Source organism: Papilio polytes, unplaced genomic scaffold (assembly GCF_000836215.1).
Source record: "Papilio polytes unplaced genomic scaffold, Ppol_1.0 DF822178.1, whole genome shotgun sequence".
In the NCBI taxonomy this organism is placed as follows: Eukaryota; Metazoa; Arthropoda; class Insecta; order Lepidoptera; family Papilionidae; genus Papilio; species Papilio polytes.
In genome coordinates, this window is record NW_013527026.1 from 4,658,400 (window position 1) to 4,682,687 (window position 24,288).

The window sequence follows — 24,288 nt, forward strand, 5'->3', positions numbered from 1 at the left end:
TATCTATATATCTATAATTATTACAAATTTTATTTCCACGCGGATGAATAGGCGATCAAGAGGTAGTAAAAATAAAATGTAGTAATAAAATGTGAATGTCACCCCTAATTATAAAATGATTACGTATTACGTAAATACTATAAATATATTCTGATAATAGAATTAGAATATAAAGGGACTTTGTGCATAAAAATAGTTAAAACGGTTAGTGGACATAAGGAAAATGAAACGCCATCTATCGGATTTAGTTTTCTTCCTAATGTAAGGACAATTAAAGCCATATACATTAACCATTTTTTTTAAAAACGAATAATGTCTGAACTCTTCTTTACCGATTTTGGCCTACATTTATAGTAAAAAAGCTAACATTTTCAACAGTCTCATAAAAATTTACATCATTGCATTTATTTTGATCCAAATTAACGCTGGTTATTTTAAAAGTACATGATTTTTATTCTAAGTTTAAGGTTATATTTTTAGTTTTTATTGTAGGTTGCTTGGTTTATCAACATGCGGAGGACTAAAAACTTTTCCACCAGATTTTGAATTTGGAGCCGCGACATCATCTTATCAAATAGAAGGGGCTTGGAATGTTGATGGTATGTTTTTATACTTTTTATAATGGAAAAAAACTCACAATGTCTCATAATTATAGTGCCAAATATAACCAATGAATACCATTATTTTGTTAAAAGTAACTACAACTGTGTCTAATTCTAAGGGAGAAGTGAATTTCGTTATTTATCAAAATACTAATTAAGGGTTTCCAGTTTCGAAAAACTTTCATAAAACCATATTGTCTTTCCTATTACTCCCTTTGAAAAAACATAGACAGTGATATAATAGTGTTGTGCAAAGGTAATTTCACGGTAAAAATTGGTGATGTTCTTTTATTTGAGTCAGTGGCTCAGCGGTTTAAGCACTTGACACAAGTCAAGCGGAATTCGAACCCAAGACCTGTAGATTACAAAATCTACAGGTCTTGGGTTCGAATTCCGCTGCACCAATGTGGTTTTCGATTTCTTCAAAATTCATATGTACATAATTTATCCGACGTTGTTACTGTGAAGAAAAACATCGCGCTGCATCCTACACATATTGCAGAAATTGAAACATATGTGTAAAGTCAACCAACCCGCACTTGGTCAACGTGGTTGACTAGTCACCCCTAACTTTTTTGTATGCTCCAAGCCCCTCAGTGGGGACAAATATCGAGCTGGTGATGATGAATATTTTATTTTAACAGGTAAAGGATGGTCTATGTGGGATCACCTCGTGCGCACCACACCACAGCGCATCGAGGACATGACAAACGGAGACACAGCTGCCAAATCTTACTACTTATACAAAAGAGATGTTGAAATGCTAAAAGAACTTGGTGTCAAAAATTACCGGTTCTCCATATCCTGGCCGAGGATATTACCTTACGGTCGACCAGATTACGTGAACCCTTACGGCGTTGCGTACTACAACGCATTGATAGATGAGTTACTAGCAAACGGTATAACTCCATTCGTGACGATGTACCATTGGGAGTTGCCTCAGAATTTGAACGAACAAGGAGGTTGGATGAATGATGAAATTGTTAATTGGTTCGGTGATTATTCGAGAGTTTTGTTTCAACATTTCGGCGATAGAGTAAAGCACTGGTTGACTATAAATGAAGCTCATGTCCATTGTTATTTGGGCTACGAGGTGGCTCTACACGCGCCACAGATTTCTTTACCTGGTGTTGCGTACTACGAGTGTAGTAGGAATATACTTCTAGCGCATGCTAAGGCATACCGCATCTATGAGGCAGAGTTTAAAAGCACACAAGGAGGTGAAATCGGTTTCGTTACAAGCATGGAATGGGGCGAAGCAGAAAGTGATTCGGCTACAGATAGAGAAGCTTTACAAGATTTTCTATCTGTCAATGTGAGTATTGAATAAGTAGTATATCGTGGAAAGAAATATAAAAATGGGTTTGACTAAACTATCGCACTATTGTTGTGCAATTGTCGATTGTTTCGCAGTCCATTCGACTGTTTAGTTGCACAACTAAAAATTGAGTAGTGTGCGTCATATAATCTCATAGGAATCAAAGCGAGACTAAACAGTTCTGCGATAGTTATTCAAGTGTGCGCAAGCCCTTACTGATGGATTTGTATAAAGTTATTTTAGAAAAAATATTCCTTAAGTCAGTTCTATAATTTATTTAATCTATGTATTTTTCAGATCGGTCAACATATGAATCCGATATTTTCGGAGAGCGGTAACTTCCCCCAGCGGTTGATTGATCTTGTTAACTCAGCGAGTATTAGACAGGGACTTAACGAATCACGATTACGTCCGTTCACCGAAGAACAGATCGAATCAATCAGAGGATCGGCCGATTTCCTTGGATTGAATCACTATACGAGTAGAATTATTTATAGAAATGAATCTCTGAACGGTACTTTCTTTGTACCTTCGTTGCGAGATGATACTTTTTACGGAGACTATCCCCATCCTTCTTGGTTTTTCCACGGGGGATATGTTTATGTAAGTCTAATTTATATACCTTGCTGTACATCCATATTATACCGGGTGACATGTTCAAGGGAGTGATGACTGAGATGACGTATGATAGAGTTATGTGGAGAACGAAAATCCGGTGCGCTCTTACGGGAATAGGATAAGGTTGGGGAGATAACAGATTTTTATTTTCATTTTTAAATTCAGCTTTATAGATGAACAATCAGACATAAAATTAATATAAATCATAGGCCTTACTTGAGAAGATATTAGTGTAGTAATTAACGATAATAATAGACATGGTTTTCACTAGCACGGCTTACGATAGCAGTTGCGATGACAACGCTAGTGGAAAAAGGGATTAATTCATTGCATTTGGTTGCTTTTTTATTTTTCAATCGAAAAATTCATGGCCAGTATTCAATTGTTTTTATAAAAAAATCTAATTAAAGAAGTATTTTATAGATTTTAATCGTAATTTAATCTGAAGAAGTAATTAATACTACGTAAAAGTTGGACGAAGTATAATTAGTTCTATGAATTAATGAAAATCATTTTATTATCTTTCATCAAACCGTGATAATATAAATGATGAAGTATGAAGACAAAATGACTTTAATCTAAGGAAGGAAACGATTTAATAATCTACGATATTTTATCTATTTAGTAAAAATTACAGTTTCATAATAACGTAGATGTAGTGACATTTGAATTTTAATTTTGGACCTTAATCTATATCTGTATAACCTCAAAAATATCGTTAGGCACTGTTTAATAAAACACGTGCTTTAACATTTTGGCCGCTAGTTGATATTATTGACGTCATCGTAGTTATCTTACGTTACTTGTTAGTCTTTGTAGCCTAAACGGCTGAACGGATTTTAATGACATTTGGCATATACGTAGAGCATAGCCTGGAAGAACACGTGGGCTACTCATTTTTGTTTTTTTTTTTATAAAACGCGAATGGAGTCGCGGGCGAAACTTAGACACTGTTTAGTTGAAGTTTCTGGAACACTAAAAATATTTTATCTATAATTTAATTTGACTATTTTAAACTGCATAAAAACATTATCCATTTATTTTAATGTCAATCAAAAAAACAATTTTTAGGAATATGCCCGTGGATTCTACGATTTATTAATTCACTTGAAAGACAATTACAATATTCCCAAGATATACATAACAGAGAACGGTTGTCCGTCTGTCAGAGGTCTCAATGACACCCACAGAGTGCGGTATTACAGGGAATATCTGAGTGCCATTATTGATGCCATTGATCAAGGTGTTAATGTCAAAGGTCACTTCGCATGGAGTTTAATGGATAATTTTGAATGGACTTCTGGATACACGTAAGTAGATAAAATTTAAATGACTAATCATACTTAATAAATTACTTGATAATCTAAAATAATCAATAATGTTATCTTAATCACGCAATCTTTAATTTAATTTATAATTTATTTTTACGGACGGAGTCTCGAGTATGTTTGTATGTTGTCTCATTTAAAAGTTTAAAAGTTAAGGAACTTGTGGTGTTTCACCTTTGCACAGATAAAATAGAATAACGGAACACAACCGCTTCACTCCACTGCAGGAATACGACCGACTGCCCTCCGCCCAGCCACGCCCTGGCAGAGACAACCACACTCGTAGTCAATAGACTACTAGTCATCACCCTACATGTAGTCGACACACTACTTGTAGGTCAATACACCATAGAACTGTTTAATAGGAACGAAACTTGTGACACTTTATTGACATTGGCAGAAGGGCCCTAGTTATCTATCACAATTTAATTCAATTTATGCCCACCGGGTCAGATATCCTTGACGGAATATACTTGACAATACAAATTTTGTCGATGACATAACAAAAATGTTATCTGTAATCACGAAAATTAGTGAAAACCCCTCGGTTTAATAATACTGATGTGTATATAATAATAATAATTCATGTTTGATAGTTTTGTGTTTTGTTCTCAGAATAAGATTCGGTATCTACGATGTTGATATGGACGATCCAGAAAGAAAAAGAACGCCGAAGAAGTCAGCTCTAGTATACAAAGAAATGGCAAGAAGTAGAGTTATCGATTACGATTTTGATGTTGATCCTTACGCACCCTCTAGTGCTTCCGGTAGAAATGCATCGATATTTATATTTTTATTACTGGCAATACAGAAAGTTTTAGTATAATTTTTTTTGTACCTACACCTAGTCTTTGTCTAAACTTAATTAGTGTAATAAAATTTAATTAAACAATTCATTTGAACTCTTTGAATGAAATCATCGAAATAACGATGGGGTCCACTAATTTGTAAAAAGTGTTATAATTAACTTTTGTCAAACAAACTTCTTCATAAATATGTAAATTAAACTTAATTTGAATACATATCGCAATGTTCACATTAACACATTTTCAAAGAAATTACGAAATATTGGTAGCCGACTAAACTAAACGACGCAGTTGGGTTATAAACTACAGTTTTTAGGTTAGAATTAACAATTGAATTGTAGAATTAAAAATAACGGTTGTAAATAAATTATGTACATCGTTTTATTTATATGTATATCCATACTAATATTACATGTTTAAGGACATTAAACATGAATTTGATTTGGTTGTTTTGCGTTTACCTTTTAAGAAACTCTAAAAAAAGTGATCAACTATTATTACGTTAAAACCGAATTGCGTTGCGTTTCTGTTTGATCTGGGAAATCTTCGAAACGGTTGGACTGGTTTTGATGGGATTTTCAGTGGACGATAATTGGGAATACAGGCGTTTTTTTTAAATTCTATGCCCTGGAAGTCGTTAGGAAATGCTAGTAAATAATATAACTAATTTTTTTGTAAGAACATCATAATTTTTATTGTGTTTGAGATCGTCTGATTTTTATATTACAACTAGCTTTCGCCCGCGACTTCGTCCGCGTAGAATTAAAAAAAAATACAAAAACAAGTATCTACGTGTTCTTCCAGACTATGCTCTACATCTATGCCAAATTTCTTCCAGATCCGTTAAGCCGTTTAGACTATAAAATCTAACAAACATCCATCCATCCATCTAAACTTTCTCATTTATAGTATTAGTAAGATAGTAAGATGTATTATTAAAAACATTCAAATATCACGTGCTAATTAATGTCATTAAGTAATTACCTAATTTAATCATATCATAAATCAGACCAGACAATACAATCATATAAAATGTAATTTTGTGATAAGTTATTTTTTGTATCTGTAATTATCTTTGTATTTAAATGTATGGGAATTCCTAATTGGTTTCAAGTTGCTGTTTTTCCCTATTTATAAATTATCTTTTATCTACAAATAATCAGGCGGTCACCTGAATCCGCCAAAATGGCGAGGCAATCGCAGCCCGTAGACATAGACTAACGTGAAGATGCGTTGCCTACCCTTAGTCGTCGGAAGAGAATCCCTTCCTATCCTTTTCTTTTCCTGACAAGAAAAAGTTTGATAGGGAAAGAGGCTATAATTATGCCTCCAGCACGCACACTCATCAGACTGTAAGCGGAATTCCTCCCACTTCACGCCTGTCTTCTGTGTGGTCGTGGCATTTCACCGGACGAGTCTACCCATTCGTGCCAAGATGTTAAAGCGGTCTCTACCACTGTTAAACATAATTTTAGACAGTGAAAAATGTATTTGTACTCAGGATTTTTTTTTATTTTGTTGAAATAATAGTAAAACTATATTTTTTCTTTTTAAAGTTATCTTGCTTTTATCGTAAGCTTAAGCTTAGCTTAGCCAATAATTCAGTCGTTATACAGCATGAGCGGAATCTCCTCATACGGACTAAAGACTCTGTTGACGAGAATAAAGTATAGTAATGCTCGGTTCACACTAGGCCAGTACAGTTTTTAGGTAACACTTATTATCTGGACGTCAATCTATTGGCACAGTGTGAACGCTAACTAGCGCCAGTGACTTCATACAATAAACGACTTGCTGTTGAAAATGTGGAACTGTACTGGCCGAGTGTAAATCGGGCATTAGTAAAAGTATGGAATATTGTCCATCGCGTACGATTGATATCGACTTATGAAATGGACTATGACATACGTAAATAGTAAATCTCTCGCACTACGCATGCGCGCACTAACCAGAGAAACTGCGCACTTTGCATAAATAATCGTAGTAAACTAACCTTTCCTTCAATGGGGAGTAGAAATAGTTAATAAATCGTCGTTTTCATACCCCTGTAAAAAAAGAATAGCAATTTCACGCCACTGATTAATTATTTATGTTTACAATTTTGACGTTGGTTATTTAAATAAATTCTATAATATCTCTCATTCTCTTATTGAGTCAATTGATCTTTAATTTAAACACTCTTTACTTATAAAAAAAATATTAATTTAAATTCCTAATTTTTTTAGATTTCAGTTCAGTGGTAAATTAATATTTTATTAATTTGGCATAACTATAAATTATATTTCAATATAAATTTTTAAACAATTTTCTCTAATTTTCATTCCAATACAGCATCATTTTTTTTATAATCTTTTATTATCTGTCAGCCAACGGGTTGCCCAGTGCCGTGAAATTTATTTCTTACTACACATCTATTGTTGGAAACATTTTAATTCTTGTGCATATAAATAAATTCAAAATTCGTTGATTTCTGCTATTTTTTTTCTGTAACTACATAAATTTTGTTACTTTTTAGAATAAGAATATAAACTTCAGATCAACCCGTAGGAAAAAGAAAGGTAAACTATGCCGCCATTTTATCTAAGGAAGGTGAGAACTTAAAATGTAGTTGTGGAAATAAAAACAGTTGACATAGTAGTAAAATAATAATTATCGAGTAAAGTACAAAATTATTATTTATAAAGTCATTTTTAAATTGTCTTTTCGAAATTGTACCGTTTGGTAATATTTTTTGTAGCGTCTAGCAACTTACGCCTTGTGATGGGTCACGTGACGGCACGTGAAAGGCCATAGACAATACATCCATTCGTCAGTTTTCGGGCGAGAAGGCAGCGCAGTTTGGTGTTTCACTGAGGGGACTGCCCAAAGAAAACTGAAACATGGCAAAAACCATCTCCGTAAACCAGGCTGCCAAGGAGCATGCCCTTGCTGTATCCCGGGACTTCATATCGCAGCCCCGTCTCAGTGAGTATTTGATTTAGGGAATCCATTTTCCATGTCCATTGGCTCGATACATCTTGGTTGTCAAATTATTGATTTTGCTTATAAGACTAATGACTTCATTTCGGTTTTCTTCTATTATTAGCTGTAAGAACGTAGATTTACAGCATATCATTCTAATTTGCGTTAGGTAATGTATAAATTATGATTTTCAGCACTTTTTCGTGAAAATTATGTAGCCTTGATTAGCTTATCATTAGTTCTAATTGACATCTTTTGGGACGGATTACCTTTTTGAAAGATGTTTTAACGCTTCTTATAAATAATTTTTTACCTATAACAACACAATTCTATATGATTCTTATTTGAAAATTTATGTGTCTAACATTGAAACTGTACTTGGGTGTATTTGTTGTTCACGAAAGAAGTAATCGTTCAGAAGAAAGGAGTAAAACATACAATTCGCTACGCTGATTAGTATAGAAGAAAATTTACCTGTAAAGTGTTTCATAATTTATGTAATACAATGGGAACATGCCCACATAAGAATTTTCTTTTGATCAGCTGACTGGTTTAATGAACTGTCTATGGTTTGGTTTTACTTTTTTTAATAGTAGTGAAGAAGGTTCATAAAATTAGGACATTTTATAATAGTGAAAATAAAATGTCTTCAAACCTTGAACAAATACCATCATGTGATCTAGCATGATTTTAAAGATGTATTTTATGTTTGATTCTTGATTTAATTATTTCTTATACAATAATTAAAAATATAATTGCATAAAATATGTACAGTATTAAATAAGATTAACATTAATATTTCAAATAATTTATTAAGTATTCATTAAAAACACTGAGTATGTTAGTTTTATGCAAATTTTCTTATTAGAAAGGGTGATGTTTTTTTCAATTTTTTCATGAAATACATAATTATATCATAAAAATAGAAATAAAAAGCAATTGAAGTGGTAAAATTCTAAAGAATTGAAAATCTCATATAAAAAATGATGGAAGATATAGTGATAAGATATCAGTGAGATAAATTTCATAAAGTATTTTGTACTGTAGCATTTTCAAAATAAAAACCTAAAATGTTTCAAATATTTAGAATTAATTTATTTGTTATTTTTTTAATGTCACAAAATATAAACAAAAACACACATGAAATGCAGCAAGAGTTAAATCTTAACCCATTATTTTACATATTGTATTATTTGTTGTGATATAGCATACAAGACGGTGTCTGGTGTAAATGGCCCTCTGGTCATTCTTGATGAAGTCAAATTCCCCAAGTTCTCGGAGATCGTCCAGCTCAAGCTTGCTGATGGAACACTCCGGTCTGGACAGGTATGTTTCCTTCTGAATTATAGAAAATAATTCACACCCATAACACAAAGGGATAGGTTGAGACTAGTGGTGCTGTTCTTTTGTTTCAAAATTCTTACACCTAACACATGCAGTTAGTTTTATGAACTCTTGATATCTTCTTAGTATTTTCTAGATGGTATAAGAATGTCGGTGGCTCAGTGGTTTAAGCACTTGACTTGTAATCTACAGGTCTTGGGTTCGAATCCCGCCGTACCAATGTGATTTTCGATTTTTCGAATTTTCATATGTACATACTTTTCCGACGTTCTTACGGTGATGGAAAAAATCGTGATGCAACCTGCAAATATCAGCGAAGAAATTCAAAGATATGTGTGAAGTCAACCAACCCGCACTTGGCCAGCGTGGTTGACTATGGCCTAGTCACCCTTACTTAGGGTAGGCTCCGAGCCCCTCAATTGGGATGTATAATGAGCTGGTGATGATAGATGGTATAAGTCCATTAGGGATGGATCAACCAACTCTGCCACTCACATTTGCATTATTAAGTTGCTTTGTTAATCTTTATTCATTCATCCTCAGAACTTACTTAAGATAATCTTTTTTATACAATAGGTAAATTCTGAAATTATGGTTATCCAACTTTTGCAATATATTCACCTCATGAGATTATCAAAATTAAAAAAAAACTATTTTATTAATAAGATTTTAGTCTTCCTTTTGTTTTTACTTAAGTTTGTTACTATTCATTCAATAAAAATTGTCTTTAAGCTCTTCCAAGGGGTACTGCAATACCACTACACATTTTCTATATTTTTTATCTACAAGTTTTTGTTAGATTTTTATACCTTAGAAGAGATTGAAGAACAGAATTTATCATACAAGCAGTAGAATGGTCACAGATTAAACTAGTCAGATAAAATGGCAAAGATTATATACCACAGACTAAGAGTTCCATAGATTACACACATAATGAATCTTACTAATATTATGCGAAAGTTTAGATGGATGGATATTTGTTAGAGTTTGTAGACTAAACGTTTAAAGGGATTTCGATAAATTTTGGCATAGATGTAGAGCAGAGTATGGAAGAACACATAGGCTACTTACTTACTTTTGTTTTTTTAATACCACGCGGACGGAGTCGCTTGCGAAAGCTTGTTTAACATAATTTATTGTACTGAAAACAATAATATTAAGCAATAGTTTTAATATAAAATATGACTGTTTCATCAGGTACTTGAGGTCAGCGGCTCTAAAGCCGTGGTCCAAGTATTCGAGGGTACGTCAGGTATCGACGCTAAGAACACCCTCTGCGAGTTCACAGGCGACATCTTGCGTACTCCCGTCTCTGAGGACATGTTGGGTATGTAGTAATCTAAATAATATAAAAACTCTGCTATGTAGGCTTCAATGGCCTTTATTTATTTATTTATTTTATGGTATAGAAAGGTTCTTATTACTTATTTTTTAACCCAATTTGTGAATTTTAATATTCTTTATCATGATACAAAATTGAAAAGATATAATATAACAAAGCATTAAAATTTATAAACAACCACAAAAAAAAAATAGCTCAATAGGCCCTTTGTAAACTATTATATGTTTGAAATACAATTTGTGCAAGACAAGACTTGAAACATTAGTATGTTTACTAAAAAAATGTGAACAATAAAATCTGCAGTTTTTTCTGTTATTTTCAAAATTACACAGAAATTAGTCAATTGCAAAAGAAATTAAACAAAATGTAATTCATGAAATTATAACTTACGATAGTCTACATTCGATCCATCAAGCTATATAAAAAAATGTCGGTTTATGTGTTGATTATATTTATATATTTGTAATTTATACATATACAAATTGTATATTTTTTCAAATATGAATATACATTTTAGATGTATCTCAATATTATATCAATTCTTGTACTTGAATTCACAAAACACTTAAATACAATCAGGTCGTGTATTCAACGGCTCTGGTAAGCCGATCGACAAAGGTCCCCCGATCCTGGCAGAGGATTTCCTGGACATCCAGGGTCAGCCCATCAACCCCTGGTCACGTATCTACCCGGAGGAGATGATTCAGACAGGTTTGTATATTTCTATAGCATATATGTTATTTTTCTTCTCATATAAGTTTTTTTATATTATAGATGGGAACTTTTAGATGGATGTTTGTTAGAGTTTATAGCCTAAACTGCTGAATGGATCTTGGTGAAATTTGGCATAGATGTAGAGGATAGTCGGGAATGACATTGGCTACTTATTTTTGCTTTTCATTCTGCCCGGACGGATTGTCGGACAAAAGCAAGTGTAGAAATAAACTCTTCACTACATACTGGCTGTTTAACATTATTTATAATTATTTAAATTATATCAGACTAGCTGAATTTAGAAAATAAAAAAAATAGCTTATGTTACTTACAGATAAATTATCTTTATATGGTGAAAGAATTTTTAAAATCGGCCTATTTCACATGGATGAAATACATACAAAAATCTAAATCTTTCCTCCTTATAATCTTACTAATATTATAAATGTGAAAGTTTAGATGGATGTTTGTTAGAGTTTACAGCCTAAACAGCTGAATGGATTTCGATGAAATTTGGTATAGATGTAGAGAGTCTGGAAGAACACATAGGCAACTCACCTTTTTCAATACCACGCGGACGGAGTCGCAGGTGAAAGCTAGTATTAGTATAAATGTAACTACATATTTTAAATGCAACAAAATGACGTATGTAATATGTTAGGTATCTCCGCTATTGACGTGATGAACTCCATCGCCCGAGGACAGAAGATCCCCATCTTCTCTGCTGCTGGTCTGCCTCACAACGAGATTGCAGCCCAGATCTGTAGACAGGCCGGTCTGGTCAAGGTAAATATAAAATAATTATTATTTCTATGCCACCCTTTTCTTATAAGAAAAGGAAGGGTAGAAAATGTGGATTTGACCGTGGAGACGCATAAGAAGGGGAAATATCCTCTTTATATGTCTTTTCCACTTAAGGCTAGGCAATGCATCTGCAATGGCGGATGTCTGGGCAGCGATCTCTTCGCCATTTTGGCGGATTGAGGTGGCCGTTTGCTCGTTTGCCACCTTATGATAAAAAAATTCTTTTGTGGCAGTGTCAGTTGCAACAATTTAATATTATTTATTTAATAAACAGCTAGTGTAATGTTTAATGTGCTATATCTTGATATAATTACCATCAGTTCACTCGTAATGATTAGTCCTGTACCAACCACAGTTAAATATTTTAAGTTATAGAGGTTTTAAGTTATCAAGAGTCTATGTTATAGAGGTTTTGGGCTGATGGGAAGGGAACATATTTTTTGAAGTTATAGAGATTTTTATGTTACCCAAGCTTGAGTTATCTACTGTATTATAATTTCGATTTTTTTTTAATTTTACTCAGGTACCAGGTAAGTCGGTGTTAGACGACCACGAGGACAACTTTGCCATCGTGTTCGCCGCTATGGGTGTGAACATGGAGACGGCCAGGTTCTTCAAGCAGGACTTTGAGGAGAACGGTTCTATGGAGAATGTCTGTTTGTTCTTGAACCTCGCTAATGACCCCACTATTGAGAGAATCATCACTCCACGTCTTGCTCTCACCGCTGCTGAGTTCTTGGCTTACCAATGCGAGGTTAGTAATATACAGTACCTTTTGATTTTGATGATTTTTTAGTAGAACTTTTTCAGGTGAAATGTGTTAGAGTAAAATTGTATCCGCATTTAACGAAACTTTATTGATGTAACGTAGAACAAAATTCTTTAATCATTGGAAAGTTACATTATCACTAACTTACACAGGTTCTGTTACTAAAAAAAAGATTTTTTTAATTACGCGCGGAAGACGCTGGTAACCGCTAGTGAATAACAAAGGTTAGAAGATGAAATAAATACATAGTAAACCTTAATTTTCTCTCACAATTTTTTAAATATTGTGAATAAGTATACATTCGAGATGTAATATATACATTCGGGATGTAATGTATACATTCAATAGGTAATGTATACATTCGAGATGTAATGTATACATTCGAGATGTAATGTATGTATACATTCTGTATATTATAGAAACACGTGCTGGTAATCCTGACTGACATGTCCTCGTACGCTGAGGCGCTGCGTGAAGTGTCGGCTGCGCGTGAGGAGGTACCCGGACGTCGTGGTTTCCCAGGTACGTTACTTTCCCACTACTTAAATTTTTACCTGTATGCTATTATTTCAAGTATACTAATCTTATACTTATGATCTATTATAGGGATTAATTTAATTTTGTTTAATTTTTATCAGCACTTTAAACTCGTGTCTACAATAACAAGTTGTAATTAAAATGTACACTTAAATCTAGGTTGTATACTTCTAATGTCACTGTGTAAAAGTTGTAATTTCAAGTTATAGTTGCATCTACGCTGTATACTTGTTAAAACTACATTGTATACTGGCATCTAGGTTGTATAATTGTTGTAACTATATTGTATATTGCATTTATATTGTATCTTTTACATCTAGTGTGTATACTTTACATCTACATTGTATACTATCTCCAGGTTACATGTACACCGACTTGGCGACCATCTACGAGCGCGCGGGCCGTGTCGAGGGCCGCAATGGCTCCATCACTCAGATTCCCATCCTGACTATGCCTAACGACGACATCACGCATCCCATCCCCGATTTGACGGGTTATATTACTGAGGGACAGGTTAGTATATACAACTTAAGTCTAATTTAGACATTTCAAATATAGAGATGAGACATAATGAACAAAATTTTTTCACCGGTAACTTCTTTGAAAGGTACTATGTCGGTTGTCAAGGTTAGTGCCACTTTTGTATTGACTTGTAATAAAACATTTTACAAAATTACAGTGTTACAAATGGAATATATTTAAATAAAATTTAATTATACCTATTGGTAAGTATTTTAAATAAAATTATTATATTGTAATGTACTTTCGGGATTTATCTAGTAAATGATTTAAGTGAAGTATCAAATATGCCTCTATATTTGAATGTCTTTTTTTTTTGTTTTTGACCGACTTCCCAAAAGAAGGAGGTACTCCATTTGTCTATGTTTGAATACTGTCGAAGTGGCAGAGGGTAGCTAATGTATTATGTGTCAGATCTACGTGGACCGTCAGCTGCACAACAGACAGATCTACCCGCCGGTGAACGTGCTGCCCTCGCTCTCGCGTCTCATGAAGTCCGCCATCGGCGAGGGCATGACCCGCAAGGACCACTCCGACGTCTCCAACCAGCTGGTGAGTCCACAATATCCCCCCCAACCAGTTGGACTGTACCGCAATATAGAATATGTATTTTTTTCTTTTTCTAAACGATTATATTGTCTCGAAAAAATTCAACCATTAAGCTAAAAATAAAATGAAATTACGATCATTTTCGTGGCATTAAAACGAGACCGGAGTTGTCATGAGACATGTGACGTCAATCGTCACATTTCATTCATTACATTCGCTCAGATGTCACATCGATGTAAAAAACAGCAAAGTATCTCATTGGTTCTTAGAATTATCAAAAGTGAAAATTCGATTCATTTTTATTGTCCCTCCACTCCAGAGATCTTGTAAAAATATCTTCTGTATAATGTTACACTTAAATGCATATTTTTTTTTAAATACCCTAAATTGAAACAGGTAGTAAATTGAACGTAGATCAAGGGAAAAGTAGAGAAAAAAAAAAGTTTTAAATATTCATTTGTTTGTGGAAGAGAAGACTGATGTCGTCCCCTTCTCTTGTAACTATAATAGGTGAAGATACATAAAAACGGAATATGTGTTCGTCTGTGGGCAGCGGTCGCTTTACTATACGTGGAATTCAAATACCACTGGACCTTATACATATGTATAGTTCTGTTTACCCTATTTTAGTTATTTTACTAAGGAAATGTGTGTTTTCAGTACGCGTGCTACGCCATCGGCAAGGACGTGCAGGCGATGAAGGCGGTGGTGGGCGAGGAGGCGCTCACTCCTGATGACCTGCTCTACCTGGAGTTCCTCACCAAGTTTGAGAAGAACTTCATCACACAGGTTATTTTATTTCAGATTATATGGAAAAAATACATAAACTCGATAGTAATTAATGTAAAAGTTTAAATAGATGGATGGATGGATGTTTGTTACAAGCAATTTTCAAACGGCTTAATGGATTTCAATGAAATTTGTCACAAATGGACTTACAGACTGAAGAAAACATAAGCTTATTTTGCTTTTTTAATTCAGCACGGAAGGAGTCGCGGGTAAATGCTAGTAAGAAATGGATGTTTGTTACTACATATCTCCAAAACAACTTGGATCTTAATCGAATTTGGCATACATGTAGAACTATATTCTTTTTCTTATTCTACTAAATTCTTTTTCTTAAAGCAGCTTTCTGAATTCCATAAAAGCTATTGTGACTGTTTCGGTCTAAATATGTTATTAAATCATTTTTCAAACATGAAATTACGCCTCGTTTAAAAATGGATTTTAATTGATGTTGTTTGTCTCAGGGCAACTACGAGAACCGCACAGTGTTCGAGTCGCTGGACATCGGCTGGCAGCTGCTGCGTATCTTCCCCAAGGAGATGTTGAAGCGCATCCCCGCATCCACCCTCGCAGAGTTCTACCCCCGTGACTCGCGTCACTAGGCCCCTCCACCCCTCACTAACGCGGTCTCGCCTCTACGGTTAGTTAATCTTTGGTCGATACGTCTATTTATTCTATGACCAAAGTTGACATGTCAAAATTTTTAGTCTATGATCAGCTGTCAAATTGTTCTCTCCCGCGCTTTGTTCGGAGATTGTCGGATCGCGTATTTCTTGTAAGATAAAATAAACTGTTTATTAAATAGTAAGTTGTTAATAGATTTATTGTAATGTATTATCTATATTAATCAAGTTGCAAAATTATAACAATAGTGTTGCTATGTTGATTTAAAGTTGTCTATGGCTCTGCAGCCAGTGTGTTGTTACAGTTTTAAAAATATTACCGTCTCTGTATATATATTTTTCCTAGATATTGAGATGATTAAAAAATATATATAAAGTGACTATTATTTTTTTCGCTGGTGCTTCAGACATTCTGTGCACAAAACTGTTGAAATTAAAAGTCGATGTTGCCATTAACGTCCGCGTGTGATATTTAACTTCTAAAGTTATTTATGTATATAGAATTCAGTTTCATCGCCGGGTAACACTTTGTTACATTCCAAAATTATTTTCCAGCTGCAACAACTCAGTGACTCTGTTGTATTATGTTACTGATGTATTGAATGGAAATAAAGTGTATAGAAGTTTAAATCGTCTTTTTATTTATAATTCACTTAGCTCTTCCTTGTGATTCAAGCCACGCAGATTAAAAAAAAAAACAAAAGTAAGTATCCTCTGTTCGTCCAGTTTGTTAGACATCTATGAACAAATTTCATCGAATTTCGATCAGCAGTTTAGGATACGAACTAACAAACATTCATCCAAACTTTCTCATTTATAATATTAGTGACTCAATAAATGAATAAAAAAAGAACCTATACGGGTATGATTCTTTTGGTACTCGGCATTTTTTTACAGTGCTTAAACCTATTTAGAATTTACCCAAGATTATCGCCTACATGTACAGAAAAGACCTACCTACCTAAAGCCTAAATGTATACATGTATACAAAATTTTTGATTTTTTTTGTTTCGTTCTGTTGTTTTTGTTATAAAGTGTTTAGTTGCAAATATGATATGGTTTTAGGTGCATTATGTTGTTTCCAAAGTTTGTTTCTTTGCATTTGTACTCATTACATTACACGCCCGAAGGGGTACTTATTGTTGTTACTTTATATGGATGTTTGTATAATTTAATTGCAATAAATAAATTAATAAAGCAGTTGACTAAATTAAGAGTTGCTATTATACGCTTTATTAATCTTCGTAGTGTAAAAATTAAATCTTGTAAGTTATCATAAAAATCTTAGTTAAGTAGGTATTGAAATAAAAAAGCAATTTGTTGTTTTATATTATAATAAATTTGTTTAAGTTTCACATGGAGTGTTGATTAATTGCAAACCTTACAAATAGTGACAAACTTATATAATCTGTAATTTACAAATTAAAAAGTCATAATTTACAGATAACATAACTCAGAATCAGCCGAATAAACTGGAATGAAATCCATACTCAGAATCTTTTGTACAGTTGACTAATATTTTATTAAATGTTTCCGAGATTATTAAAACTAGAAAATAAGAATACTAAAAAGAAATCTATCCAGCAATTCCGGCAATCGCTTCAGATGCGAAATATTTCACATCGACATCCGGATCTACGTTCAATTTCTCCAAAACTGGCTTCACTTGCGGCTGAATAACCGCAGGGTCAAGATACGGCGCCATTTTCTGCAATGTTTTGGCAACATTGAACCTCACGTTGGCAACATTATCATCAGCCATAGACAAGACTGTCGGCAAAAGCACTCTGGTTGTTATATCTTTGCCACAAACTTCGGACAACACATTAATACAGAACAAATAAGTCATTCTGTGGAGATAATTCTGTTCTCTAGACATCGCCATTACTTTTGGAATCACATTTGTCTCTGCCCAAGTCGCTCCATACTGTTCCACTAATTTCTTCAAATTGAGTGTTGCCGCTTCACGTATCGCATACACGTGGTCGATAAGCCAGGACATGCAGAGTCCTGTCAATTTCTCATCAAAGAACTCCTGTCCGAGTTGTCCAGCTAATAATGGCATATGCTCGATGATAGCAAGACGGACTCTCCATTTTGTATCTTCAGCGAGTTCTACAATGGCCGGGAGTAAAGATTGCACTAATTGTTGGATTCCGATCACTTCATTAACACATTCTAAGTTAGATATAATGTTTAGTCGGACTTCGGGGCATTCATCTTTCAGTTGTGTGAGGAACAACGGCAGGAGGTATTCGATAGTATTGTGTCTGCCAACAATAGGGCTAAGTCCCATAATGACTGAAGCGAGAGCAGATTTAACATGTTGGTTGGGATCGCAGACCAGATCCTTGATCTGCGGCAGGATCATTGTCATTATGATGTGCTCCTGGTGAGCCTTGTCCAGATTCATGCAGAAGTCTTTGACCTGGAATTTAATAAATTCTTTTAAATATTGGGATTATTGAATTGTACTTTTTAACATACTTTACTGCTAATTTTAGTTTTAATTGAAATTTGTCAGTTGATACTTAATCTATCTTACTAATATTATAAATAAGAATGTTTAGATGGATGGATGTTTGTTAGAGTTTGTAGCCTAAACTGCTGAACGGATCATGGTCAAATTCGACACAGATGTAGAGGATAGTCTGGAAGAACACATAGGCTACTCACTTTTGTTTTTCGTTTTAATACCACTCGGACAGAGTCGTAGACGAAAGCTAGTACTATAAAGTGTAAATACACACTAAATCACATAGTATGTCGGAAATCCAAGTATATTTTTGAATGTATTAATTTTTAATTAAAACCCCTACACTTATAACATGCTATAGGCTATATATGTTTAATTTTGGAGATCAATAATCAGAAAAAATTGTCAGTTGAGAAAGGGACAAAAACCACAAGCCAATAGCAACAAAGCAAGATTGTCATGGTAATGGTAACTGTAACAACATTAACAGACTTAATTGTTGTTGAAATTTATTAGAAAATGGAACTTTTACAGTAACAATATTTTTATATCACAGCTAATGATTGATAAATACTGAATAGTTAACATATCATTTTTTAATGTATTTCTAAGTTTTGTGTGTATTACCTTCCCAGCGGCTGCGGCCCTGACTTCAGCCTCTGTATCCTTCAGCAGAGCTTGGAATATCTGAGCGAGGTCTGATCTCGCCAGCTCCGGGCCTACCGCTTGCTGCAATTCTACAAACCTGAAAAAACAAAACAATTATTTAAAACACAAAAACATCATCATCTTCCTCCTTATCCTAGTCCAGTAGTGGCTCAACAAATTCTATTAAAAAAGATAATTTTTTTTGAGTCCATATTAATATAATGGTCAGGAATCAAATATACTTTCGCTGACGACTTTGCGTCAAAATATATAACTTTTTAGTTCCATAAAAAAAACTTGACTGTAACTGTCAAACACAAGATTTTTTTGGTTGGTTGACATAAATTTTGAATATGAATGAATGAATGAATATGTATTTATTGCCACAAATAGAAATTACATAAAAGGACTTGTTCTAAAGGAGACACAATCGTGGCAAAAGGTAGCCAGCTCAGTATGCAGGACTAAGCCGTTCCTGCGCTGATTTTCAGCTGGCTCCTTTGCACTCAAGTATCATATACCTTAATCATTAGGGTAACCAACATTTTGTCCAATTTTCAATGTGTTTACCCCCCTTAAAAACTAAGCTATTATTATATCATTCTTATCTAGAAATTTAAAGGAACATATAGGCATAGGTTCAACTCAATGAATCTCATACAAAAAACAATGATTTTTAGTACCTTGTAAATGATAAAGGAAATTTCAAAGAAGCTTAACATATACAAGAGGAGTGTATTTTTGGATGTCTGAATTCAAAAACTAGAGAATTGATTTCAAAATATTGGTATTTGTTAATTGCTTTGGCATGTTCCGTTTACCTAACCAATTAGGTACCAAGATTTTTTTTCTCCGTTTTCGTAATCAATCAAGTTTTACTGCTAGGGTGGGTACAATTTGCTAGTTTCATGCCATCAATCCCATGTTAAGTTAGGTAAACAGAACAAGCTCTTGCTTTAACATGAAAAAAGTACTAAATATCTTTATGTATGAAACTCAGGCATTATAATTGTTCTTTTTTTTTTTTTTTATATGAAATAAGGTGGCAAACGAGCAAGCGGACACTTGAATCCGCCAAAATGGCGACCACTGCCCATAGACATCCGCAATTGCAGATGCGTTGCCTACCCTTATCCGACGGAGGAGGAGACGCACATCAAGAGGATATTTCCTCTTCCTATGTATCTCCTCTACCGTCAAATCCACTTCCCGTTCCCATCCTCTCCTTGTAAGAAAAGGGTGGTAAAGAGAAAGGGACTTAAATTAGGCCTCCGGCACCACACTCATCAGACGAAACACGGAATGGCTTCACGCCTGTCTTCTGTGTGGTCGTGGTATTACTGGGGGCGTGCCGGCCCTGCACTGCTAAGATGTTAAAGCGGGTACTACCACTGTTAAAAACTGTTCTTAGTTCAGTAAGTTATGTGTTCCTTTAAATTTCTAGATTAAGTGTAGTGTTCAAGTTAAAGTTGGAGACTAACTTGTCAGCGACCATGTAGCGCACCCTCCAGGAGGTGTCTCCAGCACGAGCGCGGACAGTCGGCATCACCAGCTGCTCCATGTCCTCGGGTGGCAGCAGACCAGCCACGGTGGCACAGGCCTCCGCAGCCAGCAGACGTACTGAGTCTTGTTCATCCTAACACAAACATTTAACAGTGGTAACCACTTACAGCTGTGAAGTGGAAGCAATTCCGCGTATACACTGATGAGTGTAGTGCCGGAGGCCTAATATTAGTCCCTTTTTTTCCTATCATTTTCTTATATGGAGAGGTTGCGAAGGGAAAACAGAAGTAAATTAAGTATAGATGTATAAATGAATTTCTTTCTTTCTATATTTTACCTGACTGACAATATATATGCATATGTAAATTGGTTTTTATGTAGGTTGATTTGTTATATAACAAATTTTTCATGATTGTATGTAAGTCAATTCCAAAGCTTACAGCCTAATCCGATTTTAAATTACACATCTTCTCTGGACTGTATATTGCCTGTAAACAATGAGCAGAGTAGGGGATTACCCTACCATATTAAATCCACTTCCCATCCTCCTTGACAATGGGAAAGAGAAAAGGCCTAAAATTAAGCATCGAACACTTATCAAACACTAGCTGTTATTCGCAACTTCGCCCGAGTGAAATTGAAAATAGTAAAAAAACATAGCCTATTTTACTCACCTTTCTTAACAGTGAAAGAATTTTTAAAATTGGTACAGTAGTTTTTGAGTTATTTCAATCATCATCTCCCCTGCCTTAATCCTACTTCCGTAGGGTCGGCACACCGGGTTGTCGTCCTCCAAAGCACTCTATGATCCGTCATCTCAGTCATCACTCCCTTCTTGATTATGTCACCTTTCACGCAATCCAACCATCTCTTTCTAGGTCTTCCTCTACCAATGTACCCCTCGACATTCACAACTAACGTCTATCTTGTTTTTGAGTTATTTCAATACATACAAAAATACAAATCTTTCCTTTTTATAACATGAGTATAGATAGCACTGATGAATTGCTTTCACTTTACGCTTTCTTGTGTGGTATTGACATAATAATTCTTACCTGTGCCAAATACACGAACATGGGTATAAGTTCGCTCTTCACATACTCCACTTCGACCACTCTGGCGAACTCTCCCAGCTTGTAAGCGGCTGCGCGGCGCACCATCGGCGTGTCGTCCTGGCAAAGCGTGCGGAAGTGCTGGCGGAGCTCCGCCTTCACGGGGGCGGAGACCCGCGTGTAACACACACTGGACCAAGAAACAACTCGATCTTATTAATATTCATGAGAAAGTTTAGATGGATAATTAGTTTGTTGCCTAAGCTGAATGGATTTTGATGAAATTTGACATAGATGTGAAGGATAGTCTGGAACAACACATAGGCTTCTTTTGTATTCAGATAGTAACTAATATTATAAATTAGCTTATGCTTACATCCTGTGTGGAATTAAAAAAAAAAGTAGCCTATCAGTCCTACAGACAATTTTCTACATCTATGCCAAATTCCATAGAGCTTCTGTTAAGCTGTTCATGCAATACTTAAACATCCATCTAAACTTTCGCGATTATAATATTAGTAAAATAAATGCAAAAGTTTAGAAGGTTCGTTATTTCTATTTATTCTGATCTTTCTTATCTTTAAATAGTACTTTTATAAGGCTGTAAATCAGATTTATTGAAGTATATATAACCTTTCCAAAGTCTATAGTGTTAGGAATAAAATTAGTACCGTGCTATAGAATTGGTGCAACTCTAGATTATCGTCATAAACGTCACGTCCCTAGCTGACAGCTGTCAATGTCACTAAAAGTATGGATAGATTGGCGCGCAACTTGAGTCTTGACGAGAAGTGTTGCTCTGAGTTTAAAGCGACAGTATCAATTAAATAAGTTGTCTAACAACACATATCTCCAAAACAGCTTATTGGACATCATTGAAATTTAGTAGATGTAAAATAAAGTTTTTTTTTTAGTTTAGAAAGGATAGAATTGCAGGCAAATATGTCTGATGAAAAAATATAATGAATATGAAAAATATGTACAGATATTCTGGCATTTCACTTGCAGAGTAAGAAAAATAATTTGCAAACACCTTTTATTGCTTCTAACTAGTATTTTATTTACAAACACATCTGCAATAGACAATAACCTTGTTTACCTTGACTAATAAACAATAGTTATTTGTGATTGCTTTTAGACTGGACTTAGATTGGATAATTTTTTAAATATCAGTTGATTTTTGTTAATTTACTAATATTTTCTCTAACCATTCCGATTAAGTTCTAGGCTTGTGCTAGGATATGGTTCACGACGATAGTCCAATGGCGGAATTCAAGCACAAGATCTGTAGTCCTTACTGTATACTGTATGCTTGGGACGTCTGCTCCTGTCGGTGGCTTGGACACGACTGACTTGCTGGCATGACACCATGACACAAGTAAACAGTGTGGCCATACACTACACTAACCCCAAACTATTAGCTATTGGCTTAATTGATTCAAGATATATAAAATCTCCAAAAATTTCAAATTGTACTCCAACAAAATCTTATTTGTGTTTTAAAAATCTTGCTAACATAAATGCAAAAGTTTTAGATGAGTCTGGTTCTATGTTAGAGTTTGTAGCCTATACTGCTCAAAGGATCTTGCATCAAATTTATCATAGATGTAGAGGATAGTCTGGAAGAACACACAGAATACTTGCTTTTGTTTTTTTTTAATAGCAAGATAGTAACAAGAGAGAGAAACATAGTAAATTAATAAAGGAGATAAATAATTTTGGTTTATTTACTTTGGACTATAAAAACATTTTCACTTGAGATTAACTCTTGGCTTCTCCTCATGCCGCAGCTGCATGCCGGCCACTAACGTGAGTGCGGTCTTTGTGGATAAGAATTAGTAAAGCTCTATACCCATCACTCGTAATCTTTGTAGAAACGGACTCCCCTAATGCTATATAATACCTGAGCATTGTATCAACAGTTTTTTCAGAAAGCAAATGAGATAACAATATCTTAGTATCCATATCAAACAATGGTAATCTAAAGATACCTGAACAGTCCACATGCTGAAGCCCTCGATGTGAACCAGTCCCCACCAGCTAGACGCTGTACTAAAGGTACAAAGTGCTGTTCCAATGCTTGAGGAGTGTGATGGGCTGCGACTGCACGTAGTGAGGCAACTGCCTTATCTCTCACTACTGTCTCTTCGACTGTAGCGAGTGACTCCAGCGGTGGCAGCAGGCAGTGGGCGAATTCACCACCTCCAACAAGGTTGATGAAGTTACCTATGACATTATTGTGGTTTTGACTTTTGTTTAATTTTATATATGTTTAACATGAAACTGAATTTGATTGATATATTAAAATGGAAATAATATATGAATAGATTTAGACATAAAATAATGTATTTTATTGTAGTTACATTGGTACAAAAACACATTTATTGAATTACATGTTAAACAAATTTGGGTTTTAATTACTCTCTAAAACCTACTACAGACAGTTCTAACTAAAGACTTGAATTATTTAGTGAAAAATGTGCGTGTGTAGATAAAATTTTAATTGGCAATTGAACTGAACAGTTAAAATCAGCCTGTCCAGTTAAAAATGTCAATTGGAACTGAGCATCCGTAGCTTAGAGATAAGTAAATTGCGAGTTTGAACATAGATTATTCAAGCAATTAGTGACTAATAAATGATAGTACATAAGGAAAATTTGTTAGAAGTGGAGAGGCATTAAACTTAAAACAATAATTAGGATTCCAAATTTCACAATAATGTGATATTTTATTCTCGTCTTGATTTCTGAGCTATTATATGTTTCCTTTGAGGTTTTTTTTGTATTATGTAGTAAAAAGTACGATTGATGCAACTTACCGAGTTGTTCGGCCAAAGCCAAGAGTACTTCGTCTTCGTCATAAATGGTATCGGTGAGGAAAGGAATCAGTTCAGAACGAGTGCGTTCAACTCCTAGTGCCAAAGCAATGGTCGACAATTTCTTGATGGAGTTCAATCGTAATTGTACGTCCTCGTTTTTGAGTTCGTCTA

At 34.5% G+C, this 24,288-nt stretch overlaps 3 protein-coding genes across 3 annotated transcripts; 2 read left to right on the forward strand and 1 right to left on the reverse strand.

Moving 5' to 3' along the window:
* Positions 1-223: 223 nt before the first annotated feature.
* On the forward strand, positions 224-4,762 carry LOC106106440 (myrosinase 1-like). The gene is made up of 6 exons (XM_013287019.1): positions 224-261; positions 481-599; positions 1,247-1,917; positions 2,218-2,523; positions 3,610-3,848; positions 4,482-4,762. Exons 1-6 carry the CDS (start codon positions 224-226, stop codon positions 4,690-4,692), a joined length of 1,584 nt encoding a protein of 527 aa, XP_013142473.1. The 3' UTR covers positions 4,693-4,762.
* A 2,704-nt stretch (positions 4,763-7,466) lies between these two features.
* LOC106106692 (V-type proton ATPase subunit B) lies at positions 7,467-16,250 on the forward strand. Its single transcript, XM_013287319.1, has 11 exons — positions 7,467-7,636; positions 8,841-8,959; positions 10,175-10,304; positions 10,899-11,030; positions 11,695-11,819; positions 12,361-12,591; positions 13,026-13,128; positions 13,502-13,656; positions 14,077-14,214; positions 14,872-15,000; positions 15,462-16,250. Exons 1-11 carry the CDS (start codon positions 7,552-7,554, stop codon positions 15,597-15,599), a joined length of 1,485 nt encoding a protein of 494 aa, XP_013142773.1. The 5' UTR covers positions 7,467-7,551; the 3' UTR covers positions 15,600-16,250.
* Positions 16,251-16,939: 689 nt separating this feature from the next.
* LOC106106673 (serine/threonine-protein phosphatase PP2A 65 kDa regulatory subunit) lies at positions 16,940-24,288 on the reverse strand (the record flags this gene model as incomplete). Its single annotated transcript, XM_013287292.1, is given in 6 exon segments — positions 16,940-18,048; positions 18,724-18,841; positions 20,226-20,380; positions 21,303-21,489; positions 23,291-23,525; positions 24,118-24,288. Coding segments are annotated over 6 exon segments (1,718 nt in total), but the record flags the coding sequence as incomplete, so codon positions are not given.